Below are 22675 nucleotides of genomic sequence, written 5' to 3'. Positions count from 1 at the left end.
CTGTGGCTGTGTGAACATAGTGCAGGTAAAATGTGCCAGGGACGTCGTGTCTTCTCTCAGAATGACCTTGTTGAAAAGTTGACTTTGGATGAAAGTTCCTTTTTTTGTTTTCTTGATCCGACTTCAGTGGAATAAGGAAACATAAATATTATATATTTATGGGAATAAAAATAATTTGGAAACAAAGCGGTGTCCATCGTGTTGCAGCTCCACTAACACATCTGCGCCCGGCTCGTGTTTTCGTCCATGAGAAGGTGCTAATGATTTAATGACAGGGGCCTTGGTTCAACCTCAGCTGAAATAGAGAGTGTGTGTTCTCTTCAAACCCAAACCCACCCCCCCCCCCCTTGGCTCCTCTGCCAGCTACCACCCCAACCACACAGACTTCCCTTTGTTTAGGAAAGTTCCCGTGTGTACGGCTGACATCATCGCGCGCTGCGTCCTGTGGAGGCGGCAGCAGCGAAACCACACACGTTTCTGGCAGCCTGTGATGGAGATGTTGGAGGGGAGCCTCAGACAAGGCAACCCCATCTCTGTGACTTCCTGATTACACGGTACACACGGCACTGCAGCCCGCGCTGGCTGACGGAGCCTCTGCGGCTCGTCCCGTCGCTCCACTAACTCAAAAAACCCAGCCCAGACTTTACAGAGTTTATTCTGGAAGCTCTTCTTCTGCACTTTTTCTCCACGTTCAGCATCAGCACGGTTAGGCCCGGCTGTTTTCTGTTCTTTTTCAATGCCTGCCTCAACCACACCCGCCTCTACGCCAGCAGCAGACTCAAGCATGCCCCTCTGAAGTGCTGTGTGCAGCCCTCACCGCAGCTCAGGCTCAGGGTTTCATGCTGGTGGAGAGGAAATACTCCCTATTCAAGTCTGTGAGGTCTCTGTGTCTGAAGTCATCTTTCATGAGCTGCCCATCGCCTAAAAAAACTCATCCAACTGGCTGAATGTCTGTAGATATAAATGTTATTATTCCAGAGTCATGGGCCTTCATCCTTGTAATCAGATTTGGATTTCAAAACAAAGTGTTATTAGCAAACATCATGTGAGACGAACAGCGTGACAGGATGAATTGTGGGCCATCCCGGTCGCCCTTACCCCATTCTCCTCCTCTTGTGCAGCCAGAGTCTCTGCATTCCTCTTGTGGGTGATAATGTGGAGCAGGGAGGGGTGGCTGCGCTGCCAGCACGGAGCTGCCAGGGTGGAGGAGCCGCGGAGCTACATGGAGTGGATTCACAGCACATTTAATTGTATCAACAAATCATAGCTGTTGTTGTCGACTGTAAAACATTTGAATCAGATCATAGAGGGAAGAGAAGAAATGATGCCACAAATGTTTCTACAAACTTTGGAAGCAACACTATGGAGCACAGCTGAGAGCAGTCAGACGATACAATCAGCTTTTATTATTTCTACAGATAATCACTCAAAACAGATCATGAGTAATCTGTGAGTCATTACATTTTAAAGTAACCTTGCGAGCAGGCTCCCTCACTTCATCACACTCCTTCCTGCTGCCTGAATAAACAGCATTGCTAGGCAGCAACCCATTTCCTTACACAAATACACAGGCTCTTAACCCTGACAGGGATCCTCCTCCAAATCACATGTTGTGCCTCCCCAGTCTGAGCCGTCCCCTCTCATTTTGGGCGCTGCTCGCCCTCGAGTGCTCCCCTTATGTAAGTGAAAGCTGCGGTCTTCGTTTCCACACTGATTGTTTCAGCTGACACTCTTTTCCAGGGCGCTTTATAATTAGTTTGAGGGGGGGTGACCGTCTGCCTCACTTCGATAGCCGCGCGGCCGACGGTGGTGCCCATGTGCTTCAGCTTCCAGTTCACTCCAGAGAAAACAGTCGTAACGCTGGCCTCTGAGCGGCCAACAGTACACGCTGCCTTAATTCAAACCTGATATTTGGAATGCAGCAGAGTTGCCTAATTTAATACAAAGGGGTGGAAAGTTATTAGACTGTTTAGCCAAACAGGAGCAAGTCGAGGAGAGAGTAAGAAAATTCCAAACTTCTGAATGTAGGAATCAGAAAATCCTTCTAAACTGTTGTAGGACTAATAAAGGTTTCTTAATCTTGAACTGTTAGCATACAAGCTAATATTGCTAATTTAGCAGGCAGACCAGACCAGGAAGTTTGGATCAATTAGATCCCCTAAAAACACAAACTTGTGCCTGTTTGCTGTTTGTTTACCAGGAAGCTAATATTAGCTACTGTTGCATACGTGCATGTTGTGTGTTGTTGTGGCTGCAGAGTATTAAGCCCTAACTCCTCTGCCGTCACACTGTATGGATAACATACATAACTCTCACACAGTGTGTCAGTAGTCGCTGTTCTCAGATTTCAGCTTGTGGGTTTGAGCTTCATGCCTTCATGCCTGCACTCTGCAGCCTGGGTGGCTGAGGTCATCCTGGCAGGAGGCCGCCTGTCAAGCAACACCTATGGAGGTCTGGGATTCGTTGAGCCGCTGAGGGTCGAGCCCACCAGCTCCAGCACGCAGCACTCCTGTTCGGCTTCCAGCGCCGTCATGCTTGGCGTGTTTTACTGATAAAAATCAGAGCAGGCCTCTTCTGAGAGTTTTTCTTGACCCTGATCGGCCCATGCTTGGTGGGACTGATGTGACCTTAGCTTGTCTGTAACAGGGCCTCAGTCTTGTTAGAACGCAGGAGCGGAGCTCACAAATCAACAGTGCTGCTCTCTGTAGGAGGGTTTTACTGCTCTCTGGCAGCCGCTGCCCCTGAGATGCAGCTACTGTAGGATCAACATCTTGGCAGGCCTGACATGAACTGGTGGAGGCAGTGCACATGAGCCATTGGTTGTAAATTAAAGCAGATGAAAAGGGTGGTGATTACAAGATCCTGAATGGATCCTCTGTCTAAAAACCATCAGTTCTGACCTCTGAAGGACCTGTTGGGTTTGTTTTTGACTGCACGCACGCAGATGTTTAACTTCAAACTGTCTCCTCTTTTAGCTCCACGGCTACATGGAGAGCGAACCTCTGACCCTGCAGCTCTTCATCGGCACGGCTGACGACAGGATGCTGAGGCCTCACGCCTTCTACCAGGTCCACCGCATCACGGGCAAGACGGTGTCCACCCCGAGTCACGAGGCCTTGCACAACAACACCAAGGTGCTGGAGATCCCACTGCTGCCAGAGAACAACATGCGGGCCATGTGAGTAGTCCAACAGACAAACTCCAACTCAGCTTGACTCTGACATCGAGTCTCAAGTCATTAAAGACTTGACGTAAGTTCCCCTAAAGGACTTTAAGACAAGTCCAATTTTAAATCCTTCGGGACAAGTCCACGTCAAGTCTTGTATCAGAGACTTGGCACAAAATCAGTCCAAGAAAAAAAGTCCACAGCAATTCTTGAATCTCTACTGAAGTCCTTCATGTGAAGATGAAAGGACATTTAAAGTCCTTGAAGACAAATCCACATCCGGTCTGTGACTTGACTTAGTTAAGACAAGTCCACTCCAGGTTGAATCCGAAGCTACAAACCCAGGCTCCAGTTACTGGAGACTTGACATTGTGGACATGAATCCATCAGGTCACTACGCTGTTTGAAACATGTCCAAAAGAAGTCCTAGAAGACAAGTCCTCATCCAGATTTGACACAGATGGTTGACGTGACATTTTAGTCAAGTTCCTTCCAGTTTTGGGTTCTTCAAATCAAGTCAAATCCTAGAAGACAGGTCCTCATCAAGTCTTTGGTTGATGGCCAAGAAATAATGAGGAACTGGGCACTTTGTAGGGCTCCTCACAAATGTTGAGTCCATTTAAATCAAGTCCCAAGTCAACATGCTGAGGATGTATTGCTCTTCCAAAGCTTCTCTAATCCAGTCCTTTGACCTGGTCTTGGTCTAAACTGGTCTGAGTTTATGAGTGATCATGTGTCAGATTTAAAAATAACTCCTGCTTTACTGTAACAGAATCCACAGTGGATCCACAGAGCTGCTCAGTGGTTCATTGTTCAGGGTCTTTTAACATTTAGAGGTTTTATTTAAACTGAGCCTGGGTCCCGGTCCTCTCTTTGTCCCTCTTTGGCTCCTGAATGCTCATCAAAGCACATGAAATTACTGCTTTTATGGCGAAAAGCCTGCGTGTCTCCTTCAGGACTTGGATGTTGTAAGTGTTGCCCTCTGCACACAGACGGGTGGCTTTCCTGCTTTATAAGCCTCAGAGATCAGATTACGGGGGAAGCTGGGAGCTGCTAACGGGGACCTGGGGTTCTCTGTCTGAGCGTCCTGCTAGCGTCAGCACTTTCTCTGCGTTTTAATGGATGTAACACATAAGCTCACCTCAGGATATGGTTCCTCTTTTCCCACAGAGGACACTCCTCAGAGCGCTCACAGAGCAGCCGCTGACAGCGCTGCAGTGAGACGTACAGGACGTCCTGAAGAAAGATGATCTGAGAGGAGACGTCTCACATTAAACTGTTCAGTTTATAATGAAGCCAAAATGTTTGACTTGAGTTGGTTGAATCTAAATAAATAAGGTTTCGGTCGTCCTCCTCAGGCACTGAGCCGGACTCCTCTGTGATGTGACTCCGCCCGTCTGCGTAGGCGGAGAGCTGAACAGCTGGGGTCCTGAGCATCGACACCTGATTGCTTCAGCAGTGAAGCAGACTCTGGTGTCTGCTGAGAAGAATGTTAGGGAGTGTTCATAAGTGTGTAAAAGTTGACATTAACTAGGCTGTGAGGAATGTGGCATCAAGTAGCACGGCCATGGAAAAGCCAGAAAGTGTGTGGAAAGACTCAGAGTATGAAGAAGTTAGATGAGTTCAGACCCAGCGAGGGCATTTATCTCACAGATCTGAGCCTCCTCATCACAACAACCACGTCTGTGATGTGAATGAATTTTCCCAGACATGTGTTTCAGTTTGGACTTTACACAAAAGCAGATGAGGTGTGAAAAGTTGCTGGTGTTAATCGTCTGTTGACGTAACCGCAGCCTCCTTTGGGACATGAGAGAGAAAAAAAAATCACTTGTCACTCGGCTGCATAAATCACAGCCTGATTAACCGTGAGCGTACACATGCCTCACTTTGTGTCTCCTTGAATGCAGAATCGACTGCGCAGGAATCCTGAAGCTACGCAACTCAGACATCGAGTTGAGGAAGGGCGAGACGGACATCGGACGCAAGAACACACGAGTGCGGATGGTCTTCAGAGTTCACATCAATCAGGCCGGCGGGAGGACGGTGTCTCTGCAGGTGGCCTCAAACCCCATCGAGTGCTGTGAGTACAGCTTCTTTAAGAATTCTTTACTGGTTAGCTTATAGGCTGCTAACATTTGGGCTGTGACACAAGAAGCTAGCGTTGGCTAACATCAGTCAGTGTCTGTGTCGTGTCAGACTCAGGTTGGTGACTTTAAAACAAGCACATGAAAATAAGTTAGGCTACGCAGACATTTTCATAACATGTTTGGCTGACAAGAAGCTAACAGCTTCCCTGTTTGAATCATGCATGCAGACTACTGCCCCCTGGTGGTCTGGAGGTATAGTTCTTGTTTCTGTAGTGCGTTCGAGTGCAGCTTTGTGACCCTGCCAGGCTGCTTCTTTGATATCAGTTTGCAGTGCTTGCTTGTGGTTGCAAAGTTAAAATGCAGGACACAAAATAAACCATTTATTTCTTTGTTTCTTGCATCGGTAGCTTAGCTCTGCTTGGTCCAGTCCACACAGACACTCACACTGCAGGCTGCAGAGGACGGTCTGGATCTTAATCTCTTAGTAATTTCTCAGATCAAACAGTCTGAGGTTAGACGGACGACAAACATCTTTATTTGAAACTTCTTGTTGGAATTAGACACATGTGATTAGTGCTGATGTGTTTCATATGATCACAAGACCAATACATCAGGATCTTTATTATTCAATCAGTGAATACCCGGACACATTGATGACTGATTATTCACCGAGCAGTCACTGGGTCCAGACTTTCAGAAAGGGTACGAAGACGGAGTCTTCTTTGTTATTACCAATCGCCTGATCAAAAAGTCAGCATTGGATTCATTGACAAAGATCAATAGATGCAGCCAGAGCCACTGAATGTGCATCATGTGATTGTGAGCTACGCTTTGATTTGACAGTCTGTGTAGAAGCCACTCAGGCTCCGCTCGATAAACTCCGCTGACTCCCTGCACTGCAGTTGACCTTTCAGTGGACCGGGACAAACTCAGGCAGATCAGCCACTTCATGTGGTTCTGGCACCAGAAGCTGCCACACAGATTAAGTCTTATGAGGTAAATGAAAGACAGTAGTTAAACCATGATCTCAGCCCCTTGAAATAGAGCATTGTTAGTTTCTGAACGGCTGCCACGAGGCAATTGTTTCTGACCAAAATTCACTTTGTGTGTGTGAGCGAGGCGGAGACGGACGCACAAAAGATGTGGGAAGGATTGATTGAAGAATTAAAGTTTTATCAAAGTCAGAAAGCAGCAGCAGAAACAGCGAATTACCAAAAGATGATCCATGTGTGAAAGAAATGTTCAGGCTTTATTCAACGTTTATTGATGCATCCTGGTCGATGGCAGTGAAATTACCGCTGCCTCTCCTAAGAGACACCTGGCCAAGACATCAGCTTTATATTAACTGATAAAAAAAGAGTCTTCTGGAGAGTGATGGATCATTCTTGGAAGCAGACACAGGCCAGAAGGTAAGAGCAGAGTGAGGAGAGGAAATACTTCAGACAAAACATCCACCATGATTCAAGGACAACACACATAAACACATCATGAAGCCTCTTCTTCCTCCTCCTCGCTGCCAAAGAGGGATTTTAACTGTTAGCATGAAGCAGCAGCAGCAGCTTGGAGCTCTGTGGAAGCTGTGTAGGTAGTGATTCAGCCTCGGTCTGGATGCTCAGGTCTGCATGGGGAGTGGGTGTGGGTGTGTGTGTGTGTGTATTAGCTGAGCAATGAGGCCCGGTTTCTGTTCTCCCTCCCACAGCCCAGAGATCGGCGCAGGAGCTGCCGCTGGTGGATAAGCAGAGCCTGGAGACGTGTCCCGCCCCCGGAGGGGAGAGGATGCTCCTGGACGGGCACAACTTCCAGCACGACTCCAAGGTGGTGTTCGTGGAAAAGGCTCAAGGTAAAGGAGGAGGAGGAGGTGTGTGTGTGTGTGTGTGTGTGTGTGTGTCTCCCTCTTTCTGTTGTTGGAGAAACCCCAGGACTGCCTCCTTCCTCCCTCCCTCTCTCCCCCCACCGTCAAAATATCCTCCTTTCTGCCAGAGTGCCACATGTGGTGCACATTAATGCGCTGTATTTTTAACCCAGCAGATTTACATTTGCTGAAGTTTCCATTGCCTGTTCAGCAGAGGAATGGATCACAAATGCAGCATGTGTTGTGTGTGGGTGGCTGTGCACGTGTTGTGGATGCAAACACTGTGTGTGTGTGTGTGCCATGCCTCAGTGTGTGTGTGTTTACAAACAGCAATTTCCTTGATTAGCTTTTTTAGCAAAGCAACGTGAGGTACAGTTTAAACCGTGACGGGGAAACGTAAACACGTGTGATCCTATCAGGTCTGTGACTCATTCGCAAAAAAAAAAGAAAAGAGAAAAAGAGGGAAGCCTTTTCATTGTTCCACCTGTGGAAGGAGGAACTCACAACATGAAGCAGCACAGACCAAAACAAGGCGCAGCTTCCTCACGTCACCATCCTTATCTCCTCAGTCATGTTACACTTCTCAGAGGCAGCTGCACGACAAAGGAGGGCAAAGAACTGCAGCCTGCAGTGATCTGGAACCTTCTGCACCCTAAACTAAAGGTCGTCCAACACAGGACTCGAACCCCAGTCTGCTGGACTCGCAGTTCCTCTTATGGCCTCTTGAGGGTGGCTCCAAATGGTGACATCACAGAAGGTTCATCCATAATTTTGACAGTGTGCTGCCTCTTTGCAGCTGATAACCCCGATAACAGCTGTTTTTAAGCCCCGCCCACATCTACCTGCTACCTTTTTTTTGCTCTGCTTTTGGGGAGATATCTAAACCTTCCTTCTTGTCCGGGTCAGAAGCAGCAGCTGGGTTCAGCTCGGGCTCTGAATCCGGCCGTCTTTAGGGCCATGTGCGGCTCCGGTCTGGTGTTGATGGGTGTGCTCCCTTGTTTTTGATGAGGGTTTCCCCGCGTCTGGCACCAGTATCAGATTCCTGGGCAGTCCTACCATGGAAACACCCTTAAGCCAGGCTTCCACAACACTGCCCCCACTTCCCTTCCCTCCCTCCCCCTTCTGTTTCCCTCCATCCTTCCACCTCTCAGTCCGAGCTGCCTCTGTGCCACCAGCTCTCAGTTCATTAAGTGGAGCTGCGAGCTCCCTGTGGATCACTCCTGCTCTTCTTTACAGCTGCTCTCTATGTAAACAGATCAGTAAACAGATACAGCAGACGTGTAGAGATGTCACTGCCCTCCAGGGTGAAGCAGCAGCATCACTGTGATAAAGCAACATGCAAAACAACACATTTGCATGGTTTTAAAAATATTTCACACCCCCCTGCAGACCTGAAAGAATTTTTTTCATATTTTAATTATTGTTCAGCTCCAAGTCTGCACCGAGCCCTGAGAGCCCCCTTTAACAATCACACTCATAAATCCAGACTGCTGGGTTTTGTTGCCATAAAAAAGTTCAAGCTTTTAATTTTACTGATGGACAACTTTTCCTGCAAATCCTCCAATAAAACACTCTCACAAAAAACACTCACAGAGCTGCGGTGACGTGCACACTGCAGATGCAAATATTCCCAAGAGCTGTGCATTTGCATGCATCCTGATCTCTCTGTTTGTGTGTGTGTGTGTGTGTGTCAGAGTTTCCCTTGCAATTAAAGGCAGGATGGGGGACGGCCTGCCTGCAGAAGCTGCCAACAAGCTACAAATTTCGTTTGTTTTGGTGTCCGCTGGTCTGAATGATGTTTCCACTCGTGTTGACAAATGGGGAAACACTGGTGTGTGTGTGTGTGTGTGTGTGTGTGTGTGTGTGTGTGTGTGTGTGTGTGTGTGTGTGTGTGTGTGTGTGTGTGTGTGTGTGTGTGTGTGTGTGTGTGTGTGTGAGAGAGAGAGAGAGAGAGACAGGCAGTGACCTGTGGACCACCGTTTTTCTGTGCAGTTTCATATTCATGTTTTTGAACATGTTTTTGTTGCTACCCATGACTCATGCTGAAGGAAATCCCTGTTTCCCATAGACACACACACACACACACACACTCTGTCACCTGCTCCTCAGCACAAAACAATGAGTACTTGGCTTTATCTGGCCCCCCGTCCGTCTCTCCCGTCTCCTGCCTCCACGCCTCTGCAGTGATGATAACATCGGTTCAGTTGTCACTCCTGGTTACAGCCAATCAGCCGTCAGAGGTTACGGCGCGGCCTCGCCGCTGCAGACATCGGCCTGTAATCTAAACCTAACTCGGCTTCACCTTGTTTTCATTTTGCCCCGGCCTGCTCAGGAGATCCTGCTTCTGATAAAGTCACAGTCGCTCCATTTGTGAAATGAGGCCTCGCCGTCCTTTATTCACCTCTGATGGATCTCTGCTGGGTCACACGGTCACATGCCATTTACTGTCTGCAAGAGCAGAAAATCTGTTTGTTCCCTTCAAACTCTTCTTTTGGTTTAGTGTGTGTGTGTGTGTAAACGTGAAGTGTGATTTTGTACTCGTGTTGTTTGGAGGGTGGTGCTCATGGTCAGCGGCTTCAGTTTCATTACAGAACAATGACTTCCACGCCGAGCTGTGAGGCGTTGTGTGGCTGCTCTGACCCCTCTTTAGAACAATGGCTGTGTTCATAAACAAATCCATTACAGCCGCACAAACAGCAGGGATCAAGTTTTTATAAATCACAGCGGATGACTCATAAAAATGGCTTTTCAGAAACTCCAGAGATCGATGTCCTGATGAAAGCTCTGTGACATCGTAGGTGTCAGTGCCCCCCCCCCCTCCACCTCCTCCTCCTCCTCCTCCTCCTCCTCCTCCTCCTCCTCCTCCTCCTCCTCCTCACAGAGTCCACGTGTTTTCAGGGCGGTAGGAAGGAAGAAGTTTCATCAGTCATCTGTCAGAGGACAAGGGAAGCCTTTCAGGGCGCCTCATGCGCCTGGGTAGAGCATGTGTTTATATTTACTGTACGTTGTGAGGGCTTGGGCACATGCCACCCCGCTGTTTCACTCTGGGCACCAACCTTTTACTCCACCCAGCCCCAATTAAGGAGCACAAGGAGCCGTTTGATTCCATTTATAAACAGGACATGACAAATAACTGTGTTGTATATTGTTTGATCGGCGCGGCCGCCGTGACTCTGTGCAGCACACCGCCGCCGTGTCGCTGGCTGCTCTGCCTTATGTCTGTCCTGAGAAAGTCATGACTTGTGTGAAGCGCTGCTAACCAAATGTGATTTGTACAACTTCTGAGAGGCTGAACCGCCGCCAGGGGCGAGCGCAGCCTGGGCGTTGTGAGAGTTGGAGAGGGGTGCTGGGTTTATATGGTTGGGCTGGTTTCAGGCTGAGTTGTTTAACTTAGATAATATTGGATGTGATCCAGCACAGTGGGCTGGGGGAATTAGAAGCCATGTTGTGCTGGCTGCAGTTCTGGTAGGAGGAGAAGTGCTGCTGGAGCTTCTCATTGGAGCGGTGCAGGCGCGGTGCAGATGTTGCCCTGTGAGTCTGGAACATTCTGTGGTTATCAATTACATTCTGTGGTTATCAATTATCCGGCACGCTCTTTTCAAACAAAGGCATCCCACACATTTAACTTAAAAAATAAAAAAATAAACGCTCCTCTCTTTAACTGAAGTTTCCTGGCAGAAGGTGGACGGGCACAGAAAACAAATTGCTCAATGTGAGTTTTGTATCTGTCCTGATGTGAAAAATGATGTGTGTGTGTGTGTGTGTGTGTGTGTGTGTCAGACTGCAGCAAAGGGCGGTCTGAACAACATGTGGATTGACTGCGAAGGCTTCCCTTCTGGAGACGTTCCTGAGGAGAACAGAGACAGACGGAGGAGGACAGAACCTGTGGTCTCATTTAAATTCAGGGCCGGGACTCGGAGTCCTCTGGCTAAGTGGTTCCATTCTGCACTTTGCAGTTTTTGGATGAGACTCGAGGCTGCACTTTGTACAAATATGTAGAGCCGTCCTCGTACATTTGACTGGACGCCTGAAACAACATGTCTGACGTATGAAGACACTCTGCAGGTGCAGGTTTTAACCACCTTCATGGCTGCTTTGATGGACGATTAACCATTTTAAACCCTTGGCCAGAATCTACACATTTAGGCACAATGAATGCTAGTTTAGCTAGCAAAGCTAACTGCTATCTGAGGTGGTTTGTTAGCACAGCTGGATGAAGCTACAGGCTTATGACACCAGATCCATAAGGTTAGCGAACAAAGCTACCTTATTATCTTTCTTGAAACTTCTTGGCATTTTGTTTTGCCATCAGGCTGATACACCAGAGTGTAACCGGCCGCTTTAATGGTCTCATATTTATGGCCGGTTCTGCCCTTTACAGGCCTCAGGATATGAAAACATGAAAACAAAGCGCCGTGCTCCTCACACTGACACATCCGTCCAGCTGAGAGCCAGCGTCCTGTACAACTTCCTGTATGACAAGCTGCCTTCCTTTGTGTTTACAGGCAGCTTTCCTCTCCACATTGTTTACCAATCACCCTGATTCATAATACCACACACTGGCGTGTGTGTCCTCACTTTTCCTCTTAGTGCTCCTCAGGGTCAGGGGTTAAGGATGTACAGGTCTTATAGCTCCTTGCATGTGTGAGCTCCGTCCCCATATTGCTTGAACTTTTTGGTTGAGAGGAGGCTTTATTTTCTTATCAGAAAATCTTCCAGCTTATCTCGGCCCTTGTTGTCTTTAGGGATGCAGATGGAATAAGATCATCATCTTCCTGGAGAGCAGCGATGTGCCAGAGGACACACGTCTGTAGCACCTCCTCCATCTCTGCCCTCCCTCTCAGTTTCCTTTCCACGTGACGTCACTTTGCACCTTCATGTCTTTGAAGGGCCTGAATCCGAGGTTTATAGAAGCTGCACTGGTTTCCCTCAGAGTCTGACGAGTTGCTCACAGCTCATCGGGCCCAGTTACAACTCAAACTTGGTGCTTTTTTAGCTGTTTTTATGATGCCTGATGGGAAAACCTCTTTACTGTGGCGACTAAAATAAGGCAGAAGAAAAATACCAATACCCTTCGGCGTCATTATATGAGGATAGCAGAAAGATTCCGCAAATAATAAGAGAGCCGAGGCGAGCTGTCAGTTTCCAGCCGCGGTGTGTTAACGAGCCGCCCAGCTGCTGCTGCTGCTGCTGCATGCTGGGATTCCACACAGACATGAAGTCAAGGTTTCTCCCGGCCACCACAGATGCCGCTCATCTCTCTGGTATGGCTGCTTTTTTTAGGATTGCATCAGACGTTTCTGTCTCAGGTCTGAGGATGTGAGCTCATGAGCTGCGGCTCAGACAGAATGCTGTCGGCTGGTTTATAGATCACTGATGTAACAACACTCCTTCCATTCCTTCATCACTGTTAGCAGCCGAGTAGGTGGATTCATTTCTGATCTGTCACTACAAAAAAAAAAAAAAAATCTTCTTTTTCCCCCTTTAGATGGTCACCACCTCTGGGAGACGGAGGCGAAGGTGGAGCGGGACCTTTCCAAGTCTGTAAGTGACCCACTTATCATGATCTGAATCTGGATTCTAACTGATGTCTGAATCATGAGTGTGTGTGTGTGCTGAATATGAAGCTAGCTTAGCATAAAGACTCCACATGTGCTGTAAAGTCACAGACTGGCCAAGAAAAGTAGTCCAGAACATAAACTGTAGAGGTCCTGGAAGGAGGACTTCAGTCATGGAGCCAGGTCTGCTCTTATTCCCTTTTCTGCAGACTTTATGCTACGTTTGAGCTAAAGGCCGGGAATAAAATGTGTTTACAGAGGTTTGTGAAGGGCCACACAGGGAGGAGGAGGAGGAGGAAGAGGAGGAAGAGGGGGAGGAGGAGGAGGGAAAATGGCTGTAACAGAAAGAGGACATGAGATGAAACTGTATTTGGAAGAGAAAGGGAAAAGATACTAAGCTGAGTTTTAGCTCTGGATGATCTGCTGACCTGATTGGTTGAAGTTATCCAGGGCTGTCTCTGAATGTCCTGCTTCCTCTTTAGCTGTTTTAAGGACTCTCTAACAAACAATCACATCTCCATGGCAACCTCAATAACCATTATTAATAATAATAATAATAATAATAGATCCAAATTCATACTAAATGTAGAAAATACATATTTTAAAATAATTTACAGTACTGGTAAAAATAAATAAAAAAATAAAATTATATTCATGCACTTTCTGCTAAATTTTGGATCTTAATCTAAATAAACGCCTCACAATATTAGTATGAAATATATAATATAATAAAACAAAAGCATCAAACACTGTCTGAAAGCTCTCTGAGGAGAGAAGCAGCAGTTTGAATCAGAAACGTGAAAAAGTATTCAACAGTTAAACCTTCAACCTGTGGGAGTGTGAGTGTGAGAGAGAGAGAGGGAGACGTGGTGGGAGTCTGGGAGATTGACAAGGGGATTAGAGAGCGTGAGGCGCTGCACCTGCTCCCAGTGTCTTCCCATTGCACACACAGTGACTGCTGGGACACATCTGTCTACTTGAACAGACTAAGCCCCCCCCCCCCAGCCCTCCAGGCTGCTGGATCGGTCCCATTGTAAACAAACGGCCATGTTTAGCCTCAGACCAGCTCACCTGCACGCGCTGACCTTTCCCAGAAGACAGAAGTCTCACTTAGACCCAGACCGCTCACATAAAGTCAGATCGATGGTCTGGAAGGACTCCTTCATGGAGTCCAGAAATGCTCCTCTGTGCTCCATTAGTCACATTTTTCTTCCTCCCTCCGAATATTGGCGAGAAGTCGCTGTGCTCAGGTCAGAAATCACAACATTTCTAAGATTTTTACACAAATTATGGACTCGCAGCCCTCAGCGAGCATAAAAGCTTCAGAAAATAAGTGAACTGTCTCAAATTCAAGCAGTAAATTGACCTCCTGGACAGTGAAGGGCTGTGATGTTTCAGCTGAACTGCTTCCAGAGTTTCTAACGGCGAACCCTCTGAAGGGTCAATGGATCGCCGCCTCATCTGGCTTCACTCGTCTGATTCAATACACGTCGGCTCTCACCTGTACACGTTAGAGCCGGACGTCCTCTGAAGGATGGTTGTACAGACAGATGACTTCCTCCCTGGCTGCTGAGCAGCACCTCCAACACTCTCACACACACCGATGTGTGCAACCCGGGAACGTGGTCGCCCCTGGCCTTCGCTCCCAGCATGAAGCCCTGACGGGGAAATAAACTATCTGGACACTCCCCGCTTCAGCGTATTCACATCGGCTGAGTTATTCACTGTACAAACAACCAGGGCTCCCTCTAACCTCGCTTCATGGTCGCTTTGTGGCTCTTTTGTTCGGGATAACAACCAGATTTTAGATTTAATCTACGGCCCCCTTATCGCCGGGCGTTCATGGGAAGAAGGCAAAGGAGAGTCTGGATCTTAAATCGCCTCGTTGTCCCCAGCAACGACAGACACAGAAAGAATTTATGGATTATTACAGCAAGGTGTAATAAACCAACGCTTCAATCATCATCAGTGTGTTTCTGTGTTGCAGACTTCGCTCCTGGTTGAAATCCCGCCGTACCGAAACCAAAGACTCTCCACTCCCGTCCACGTCAACTTCTACGTCTGCAACGGCAAGAGGAAAAGAAGCCAGTACCAGCGCTTCACCTACGTCCCTGCCAGCGGTAAGGTCTCCTCTGATCCTCTGATACCTACTGAGGCTGAAGGGTTTGTGGTGGAGCAGCAGGTTATCTCGCAGCCACAATAACAAGGGTTCAGTTTAGCCATGCTAACAGCTAACATGGTTAGCTGTTAGCATGGCCGGCTAATAGCTAACCCTGGGCTAACTGAAGGCAACCAAGCCAATGGGTTAGCACACAAATTACTGTAACACCGCTAAATACCATTTAGTGGTTTAACAAAACTGCTGATGTTTGGGTGCTAAAACAAAGTTATGTTGAGCTAGCAATGACCTTTTACTCTTAGGACTAGCTAAACAGGCTATTCAGCTAACTAAGCTACTTTTTAGGCCTCATGTCCAGCTAACCTTGCTACTTAAACAGCTTCTTTTTTTTTAGAAGTTGCTAAATAGGTGTTTTGGTTTAGCTAACTAAGCTAAGCTACACATTCAGCTAATGTTCAAGGCTAGTTTAAGCCAACAGAATGACAGTAGCTAACCTGCCTCGGTTTAGCTAACTCAGCAGCTTTCTTTTTTGTTTATCTTACTAAACAGTTTAAAGGATAATAAAACTTCTCGGCTTCTGCTCTTTGCTTTTCATATCCCAGACTAATTAGAAACATTTAAGCCATCTGAAGATGAGAACAAACGGTTTGTATTCCTCCTCGTCTGGTGGTTTGTGAGGGAGGAACAAAGCAGCTCTATTATTCCTCCATTGTAAAAAAGAAATCCATAAAATCTGTTCTTTTCCATACCTGTAGCTCCTTGAGCGGCTGGGTGCATGAGGGTGGGGTACCAGGGCCATGGGAAAAGCCTGTTATTTGAATGGAGAACCTACTGCCAAGCTAAATATAAACACTGACCCACCAGCTGAAATGTAAAAAACCGCTGCTAATTGCGCTCTGCAGTCTTGGAGCGAACATCCAGTGGGTGGTTCAAAGCTTGGACTCAGCTGAGCCGGCCCAGCCCTGCACGTGGGCGGCGGAGCGCCCCGCTGTGAAAGTGCAGCATTGTCCTCCAGGTTCAGAGTGTGAAGGGAGGAGACGGCCGGCGTGGCCGTGTCTCCTGAAGGCTGAGGGGCCTGAGGAGGTGGACGGTGTGAAGAAACCTGCGTCCAAACACACGTCACTGATCACATGACCAACCTGTTTCCAGCAGAAGCAGGTGTTGTTACAGATTTACTTTCACACTCCGGAAACCCACATCTGTGGCAACACAAACATTTGCACATCTTCTGCTTTGCATCCGTGTATCCTCCCCACACACACACACACACACACTTCCTCTAACAGGCCAAAAATAGAGGCACGTTTGCTATTTTCATCCTGTGGTTGGTGCAACCATCTCGTGGCAGTTCCTCTTCTACAGTTGTTGACAGAGGAGTTTTCAGAGCAGGGTGAGACATCCTACTGTAGTCTCACTGCTTTTTAAAGCTTTTATTTACCCCCTGAGTTTAAAAATAACTTTGTAAAAGAGGCAACTCCAGCCGAGCAGAGCGACAAAGAGCAGTGTAAGCAAAGACTGAAATCATGTAGCCTTAACTTCAGGCGCAGGCTCTGTGCTTTAACCTAAACCAGCTTTACCCTGAAGAAGATCCAGTTCAGTGATCCTGTGCACAATCCAATGACACCATTTTGTCTTTCTCAGCTGCGTCCTGTCTCATGTAGAAGCAGTATTTCATTGTAAACGCCTGAGCCCTGCTGAGCTTGAAGCCTGCAGTGTGTTTCATATCATTTAGTGAATATTAGCGCCGTGGCAGCATCCAAAGAAAGCAGGCCTTCTCTTCCAGAAGGAGCCAGATGATTTCCCGTGTTGATGAGTCACTCAGTTTTTGTGAAGGTTTTCAGTGGGGTGGGGGAGCTCCGGCCTGAACAGAGACTCATTGATGAGCGTGTTTGTTTGGCCGTGGGTATCCTAGCCACAAACCCACTCACACTTGCAGGAAAGTTGTGTTTACTCATGTGGTGTTTCCTTCTGTTTCCCCCTCAGTTCCAACAATAAAGACGGAGCCGCACGATGACTACGACTCCCCCCTGGTTTGCTCCCAGCACGGCTCCGGCCTGGCCTTGCACCCGAAACCGTACTACCCCGCACCGGTTGTGACCCCGATGATGACCTCGGATCTCAGGCCATGTGTTGCCGCCGGGCCGTACTCCGTCAGCCAGCAGAGACTGGTAGCCAAGCCCTCCTCCACCTCCTCTCCGAGCACCAGCCCCAAACTGCACGATCTGTCGCCGTCACCCTTCCCCAAGTGCCTCCCCACCGCCCCTGCGGTCCCGCAGCCGGCCCCTCAGTCCCCGATCTCCCACGTCTCCATCATCCAGGAGACTCCTGGCCGCTACCCGCCGCCCAACCTCTACACTCCCAGCAGCTCCTCTTCCCCGACCTCGCAGCCCTCCACACCGACCGACGCGCCCTTCTCTCCGACCCACTGCATGACACCAGCCCAGCCGCTCAGCGGCAGCAGCAGCCCGGGTGCCCAGCAGCACCCAAAGGGGCCGGAGAGGGGGCGGTCCTCTCTGCAGGAGGACGGCAGCCCCCCAACTCTGGCTGTCAGCATCAAACAGGAACCACAAGAGCTGGACCAGATGTACCTTGATGACGGTGAGAAGAAAAGTTCTTATTATTTTACAATGTTATGATGCCTTACATCGATAGACCCATGTTTATACAGCTGAGTGCCCTCTTGGTAGCCAAGAAAAAGGCAGAGAGGCTTGTTGCTGGTGGGAAAGCATGTGTTGTGTAGTGCCCTTTTTTAATTCAGGCTCCTTAGTGCAGTTGGCTGGAACGGCCACTAGAGGCTGGCTCTAAAAGTGAGCCAGTCCCCACAGACTCTTCGTTAGAGAAGCAAGAAAAACACATGTTGTTGACATGTTGCAGTGTGAGGAGGTGACTGACTGAAGTGCTGCTGTCTGCCTGATTTCTGCTGTTTTTAATAAATGTGACCGGCCTGCTCAAAGTTCACTGAAATAACAGAATCTTTTTGTGACGCCCGTTATTGATCTCAGCGTATGATCTCAGTGCTCTGGCCCTCAGCTCTCACCGCTGCAATGCAGTGATTTGAAATAAATTGGATAAATGATCTTCCTCAGGGACAGTGTGAGGCTGTGTGTGTGTCTGTGTGTGAGGTCAGGGCCAGAGTAGATGAAGGAACAGCAGCTATCAGCAGGCAGAGCGGCGGCGCTTTGATCCGTCATCGGAGCTCCCGCTGACCCGTCTGGCCGAGCTTCCTGATGGCGCGGAGTTAGACGTTGTTGTTGGGCCGCAGACTGTTCCCAGGCCAGGTCCTGCAGTCTGGATAAATACATTAACCCTGTCTGCGCTGATGTTTGGCTGCAGCTCAAGGTCTGATGTGTCTAAGTAGTTGCCACCGTTTCTCACATCTCATGCGTGGTTCAAACCAGGTGTGATAAATAAGTGCACCAGAGCCAAAATGCATATTCCGCAGGAGCTGGGCCTCTATTGTTCATGTTTTCATTGGCACAATGAAGGAGATTTGACCAAACATTCCAAACCTAATGTGGCTTCTCACTTCATTAAAGCTTCTGGCTCAGCTGGATTCCGCTCCATGGCTGTGTTCAGGTGTAGAGTTACTGTAACTTCTTGTCAAGCACGCTCATTAAAACTCAGACGGCAGCGTGTGAGACTTTTGCTGCTCAAAAGAAATGTTCAATACAGTGTGTTTATGGGTATTCTGAGTTTAAAGGCACGGATTGAAAGACTTCTTTCAAACACTGACACCTGTGGTGGTGCAGTGAACTGCAGTCAGCGTCATCGTACTGCTGAGAGTGCATGAAAGCATTGAAAATACAAAGCTGTATTGTTAGCTTATGTTACTTATATGTTAGCTAGCGCAATCATTTATTAGCTGGTGACATTTCGTATAGTATAAATCACTTTATTAGCTAAAGGGTTAGCTAACAGTACTGTAAATGATTTAATTTATTTACCATCAGTCGCAGGGAATTGAAAGATTTGCGAATAGTGACACCTGTGGCTGAGAGAGGAACTGCAGTTCGTAAAGACATTCGACTTTATTAGCTAACAGCAGTTTTGTACGTCACTCTGTTGTTTTTTCAGAGCTCATATTTTTACAGCAGTCCTTCTCTTTCACAGTCTCTTCAGTGTGATTGTTGCCACTCATTCATTTAGCACAATTTAATTTCACAGCAGTTTAACCACTTATCCAGTTAAACAGGCACAGTGAGCTCCATTTATAAAGGAAAGAGGCACAGGTGGTTTTCATCTCTCTCTCTCTGAATGCTGCTGTTTTCCCTCGAATACTAATCAGGACACCCCCCCCCCCCCCCCCACACACACACACACACACCATTACACATTTATTCGCACCGTCCCCTGAGAGGTTACGAACGTGTCTGCGCGTCTGAAAGTCTGACTCTTGCTGCCTGGCCTTGAAGCTGGTACGCGCAGGCTGCAGGGAACACGCTCACAGAAAGACCGCCGCCGCTGCTGCCTCAGGCTCAGGCTGAGGGGGAAGATGGAGGCCAGCCACGCTGCCATAAAACCTGCTGACTGGAGGTTTGCATGCTTCCCTTTGGCTCGGGCTGAGTCTGGACGAGGAGGCCAGAGCCATACGTTACGCTGCACAGTAGTGTCAGCGGTGAGGTAACACCAGCAAAACGTGCAGTCGGAGCCAAAAGGCTGTGAAGTCTGCGTGTATGACGTGTTGTGGCCGTGTCAGACCCTGGAGCATCACAGATGATGAGCAGAGACTTGATGCGATCAGAGGAAAAGTATTTGTGAGTGGAGGAGCTGGAGTGCAGCTGGAGGGAATTATCAGACCTATTCATTTATACTCAGAAAATATATCAGAGGTTTACTGCGCCGTCATCAACATCTGCATCTGCTTCCAATCACTTGCTGCTTGTTATTGATGCACGTCTACAGACAGTGAGCGGCCAGAGAAGGCGAACGGACCAGCAGCCGTGCAATTAAAAATGAGCTGTGACTCTGTTTTTAATGAATAATCCCAGCCTGACACAGAAGGCATCATGTCGTGATGCATCAGAGGGTTTTCTGCCTCTCTAACAGAGCTTTGGATCAGAACTTTGCTAACGTGGCTGAAGAAGAACTGAATTTACAACATTCTGGCGAAATGTTGACAACAAAATGAGGACTGTTGTGCTGCTCTCCATGTTTCTGGTTTGTCAGCGTTTAGACGAACATGATCGCTGCGGTAGCGTGGTGTGTTTTCTGTGCTTCCTTCATGAACAGTACCTGGCGTATTAAAGACCTGTGGTGAACTGCAGACCCGCTCTGAGGGACCGGCTTGCTGTAACCCAGTAGGAGCCTCGTCATGTGGGCCAAGAACATCTCGTGGCTTGTGGCCTGGACTTGACGTGGCAGTAAACTGTGGTGTCTCCCCCCCACCACCACCACCTCCTCCCCTCCTCTCCTCCTCTCTCTCATTGTCTCGGTGGATTTATTCATGTCTCGGTTCCTCTGCAGCATTGTGTCGGTCCACGTTTCGGCCCTTAATGAGGCCAACAGTGGTGTCCTGCTGATTGTTTGGGAGTTCCTCGTTGGTCGGGGGTTTCCTGGTCGGAGAGCCGGCCTGTATCAGTCGGCTCCAGCTGCCGTCAGCCTCCCTGGGACAGGAAGCCGGTTCCTGGATTACTTCATATCAAACTTCACCCACACAGCTCCAGAATATCTGTGAAGCTATGAGCTCCGTGACACAGCAGGGTCTGTGTTTAAACAGACAGCAGCCAGATGATTCATATTTATAAAATACTTTGCATGACTTATTCTCTGGGGCTAAGGACCAGGGGTAGGTGGTCTGTCATTGACACTACATGGTGGGAAATAATACACCCAATAATCTAAATATGCAGCGATAACATGACACAGGTCACATGGTCTTCATCAGCTGATGAGTCGCTGTCCTTTGATTGGATCAGAATTTTTCCGATTTTTAAGTCTTCAATTTACGAGTTGTAGTAACGTTTCTCCATAGGGTGGCGCTGGTTTGTGTTAATGCTTACATCACAGCAGGTGCAGCCAATCAGCATGCTGGTCTGATGCAGAGACCTCTCAGTGTCGGCTCTCCTGCTGTCCTCATTCAGGAGTCATTCTTGACTTCCTGTCAATCAACGTGATTGATAAAATTAATAAAAAGTCTAAATTATTGACTGTATAAAAGAAATGTGTTCTACTGGATGAACTCACTATCACAGCTTGTGGTAAAAAGTGGTATCACACGATGATATGGGCTGGGGATAGCATGTTAGCATGCTAACATAAGTGGATCTTGTGTCTTTGTCTTCATATTCTGATGGCATGGATTTAACTTGCACTTCTAAAGGGAACATTAACATTCTAACGTGACGTACTGACAGACAAAGACACAGTTATTCATCTTGTCCTCCGGTCCCTGAATGTCTCAGAACTGTGTTTTGTTCTCACGGAGGACAGATGTGTCCTCTTGCTGTGTTTGTGGACTCATTCGGAGCGCGTCTCTCTGGAGCCGATCGATGTGACCCACATGACACAGATGTCACTCTGGTGTGGGGCCTATTTATAGGTGGTCGTTGTAAACACACTTAGAGATCGATAGATTGACTTTTCTTCAATTAGATCCTCCGCATCGAATGTGGCGGCACCGTGAAAAGTGGGCCATGGCAACAGACACACAAACAGTCAGCGTGTCTCTTCAGACAGAGAAAAGATGAAGTTTCACTGCTGCAGCTTCCTTTGTTTTATTCCAGCCTGTAAGAGAAATGTCTGGACGCCATAATTCACAACCGGTGACATGATGTGGACGTCTGACGATGTGTCCATGTCCTGAATTTACAGCTGTCGTCCGGGCTCAGTGTGCGCGATGAGAAGTCAGTGTAATAACCTCGCCGTGAGGTCAGCGAGCGTGTCCTCCTACCTCCAGATGCACCGAAGGTCAAAGCCAGATGAGACGGAGGAGAGGAGGTCAGGCGGTTCAGACGAGGCCAGAGAGAGAGAGAGAGAGAGAGAGTGAGCGAGAGACAGAGAGAGAGAGGGAGAGAGCACATGGCAGACAGTAGGAGGGAAGAGACAAGGCCTGGCTGTTTGTTTCTTCAGGTTGAAGTGTGTCTTCTGGTCTCACGTTCACATGAGCGGTGTGGTGTCCTGATGACATGGGCAGGTCGGCATCTGGCCTTAAAACACACACAGAAACACAGACCGTCCTCAGAGTCACTAAAAGAGACTCTTCAGATGATGATGATGATGATGATGAAGCTGAAAAACATACATAAACCATGAACACAGATGATAAGTAGGTGAAGTCACACCGTGACGAGAGACGGTGATGACGTGCTAAGATCAAGAGGTAAAAACAGACTTTTGATGTTAAGAGTCTGGACCAGGACGTGGTGACAGACTCTGGACCAGGACGTGGTGACAGACTCTGTCCACACCGTCTGGTTCTTCACCCTCACACCCTGCGTGTGTGTTTCTGTGACAGGCTCATGTGACATCTCTTCTGCTCTGTGGCTCTCAGACCTCTGAACACATCTCTGTTAATAACAGCAGTCAGTCAGCGCGGCCTCCATGTCCACACACAGCCTGAGTGCAGGTCGGAGCTCTCTCTCTCTGCTCCTCCTTCTGCTGATGAAAGACTTGTTTTGTTTTTCACCATGGCAGCCTCACGTCCTCGCCAGCCACACACCGCGCGTCAGCTTTTTTCCTGATAGGAAGTGTAAGTGGTATTTCTGGTAGGAAGTGTCTGTGCCAGAGGAGGCCTGCTCCGCTGCCAGTGAAGAGAATATAAAACACACTCCCTCTATTGTATGGAGGGGAACTTCAGGTCCTCAGTCAGTCAGAGGGAATTCCTCCCCCGGCCCTCTGGCTCAGCTTCTCGGGGCCGACCTCCAGGGGTCTTCCCCTCTTACATTTCTCCTCCAT

General features: G+C 48.2%; 1 protein-coding gene across 3 annotated transcripts in view; it reads left to right on the top strand.

The window, feature by feature from the left end:
* Positions 1–22675, top strand: part of nfatc1 (nuclear factor of activated T cells 1) — a 30919-nt gene that overhangs the window by 6099 nt on the left and 2145 nt on the right. For all 3 annotated transcript variants that reach the window (XM_028421526.1, XM_028421517.1, XM_028421509.1), the window contains exons 4-9: positions 2976–3178; positions 5074–5246; positions 6953–7093; positions 12594–12649; positions 14651–14783; positions 16766–17380. In XM_028421526.1, coding sequence (XP_028277327.1) covers positions 2976–3178; positions 5074–5246; positions 6953–7093; positions 12594–12649; positions 14651–14783; positions 16766–17380 — 1321 coding nt within the window. The remainder of the gene's footprint in view (positions 1–2975; positions 3179–5073; positions 5247–6952; positions 7094–12593; positions 12650–14650; positions 14784–16765; positions 17381–22675) is intronic.

Source organism: Parambassis ranga, chromosome 2 (genome assembly GCF_900634625.1).
Source record: "Parambassis ranga chromosome 2, fParRan2.1, whole genome shotgun sequence".
NCBI lineage: Eukaryota > Metazoa > Chordata > Actinopteri > Ambassidae > Parambassis > Parambassis ranga.
The sequence above is the reverse complement of the archived record's forward strand: the minus strand, read 5'-3'. Positions and strand labels throughout refer to the sequence as shown.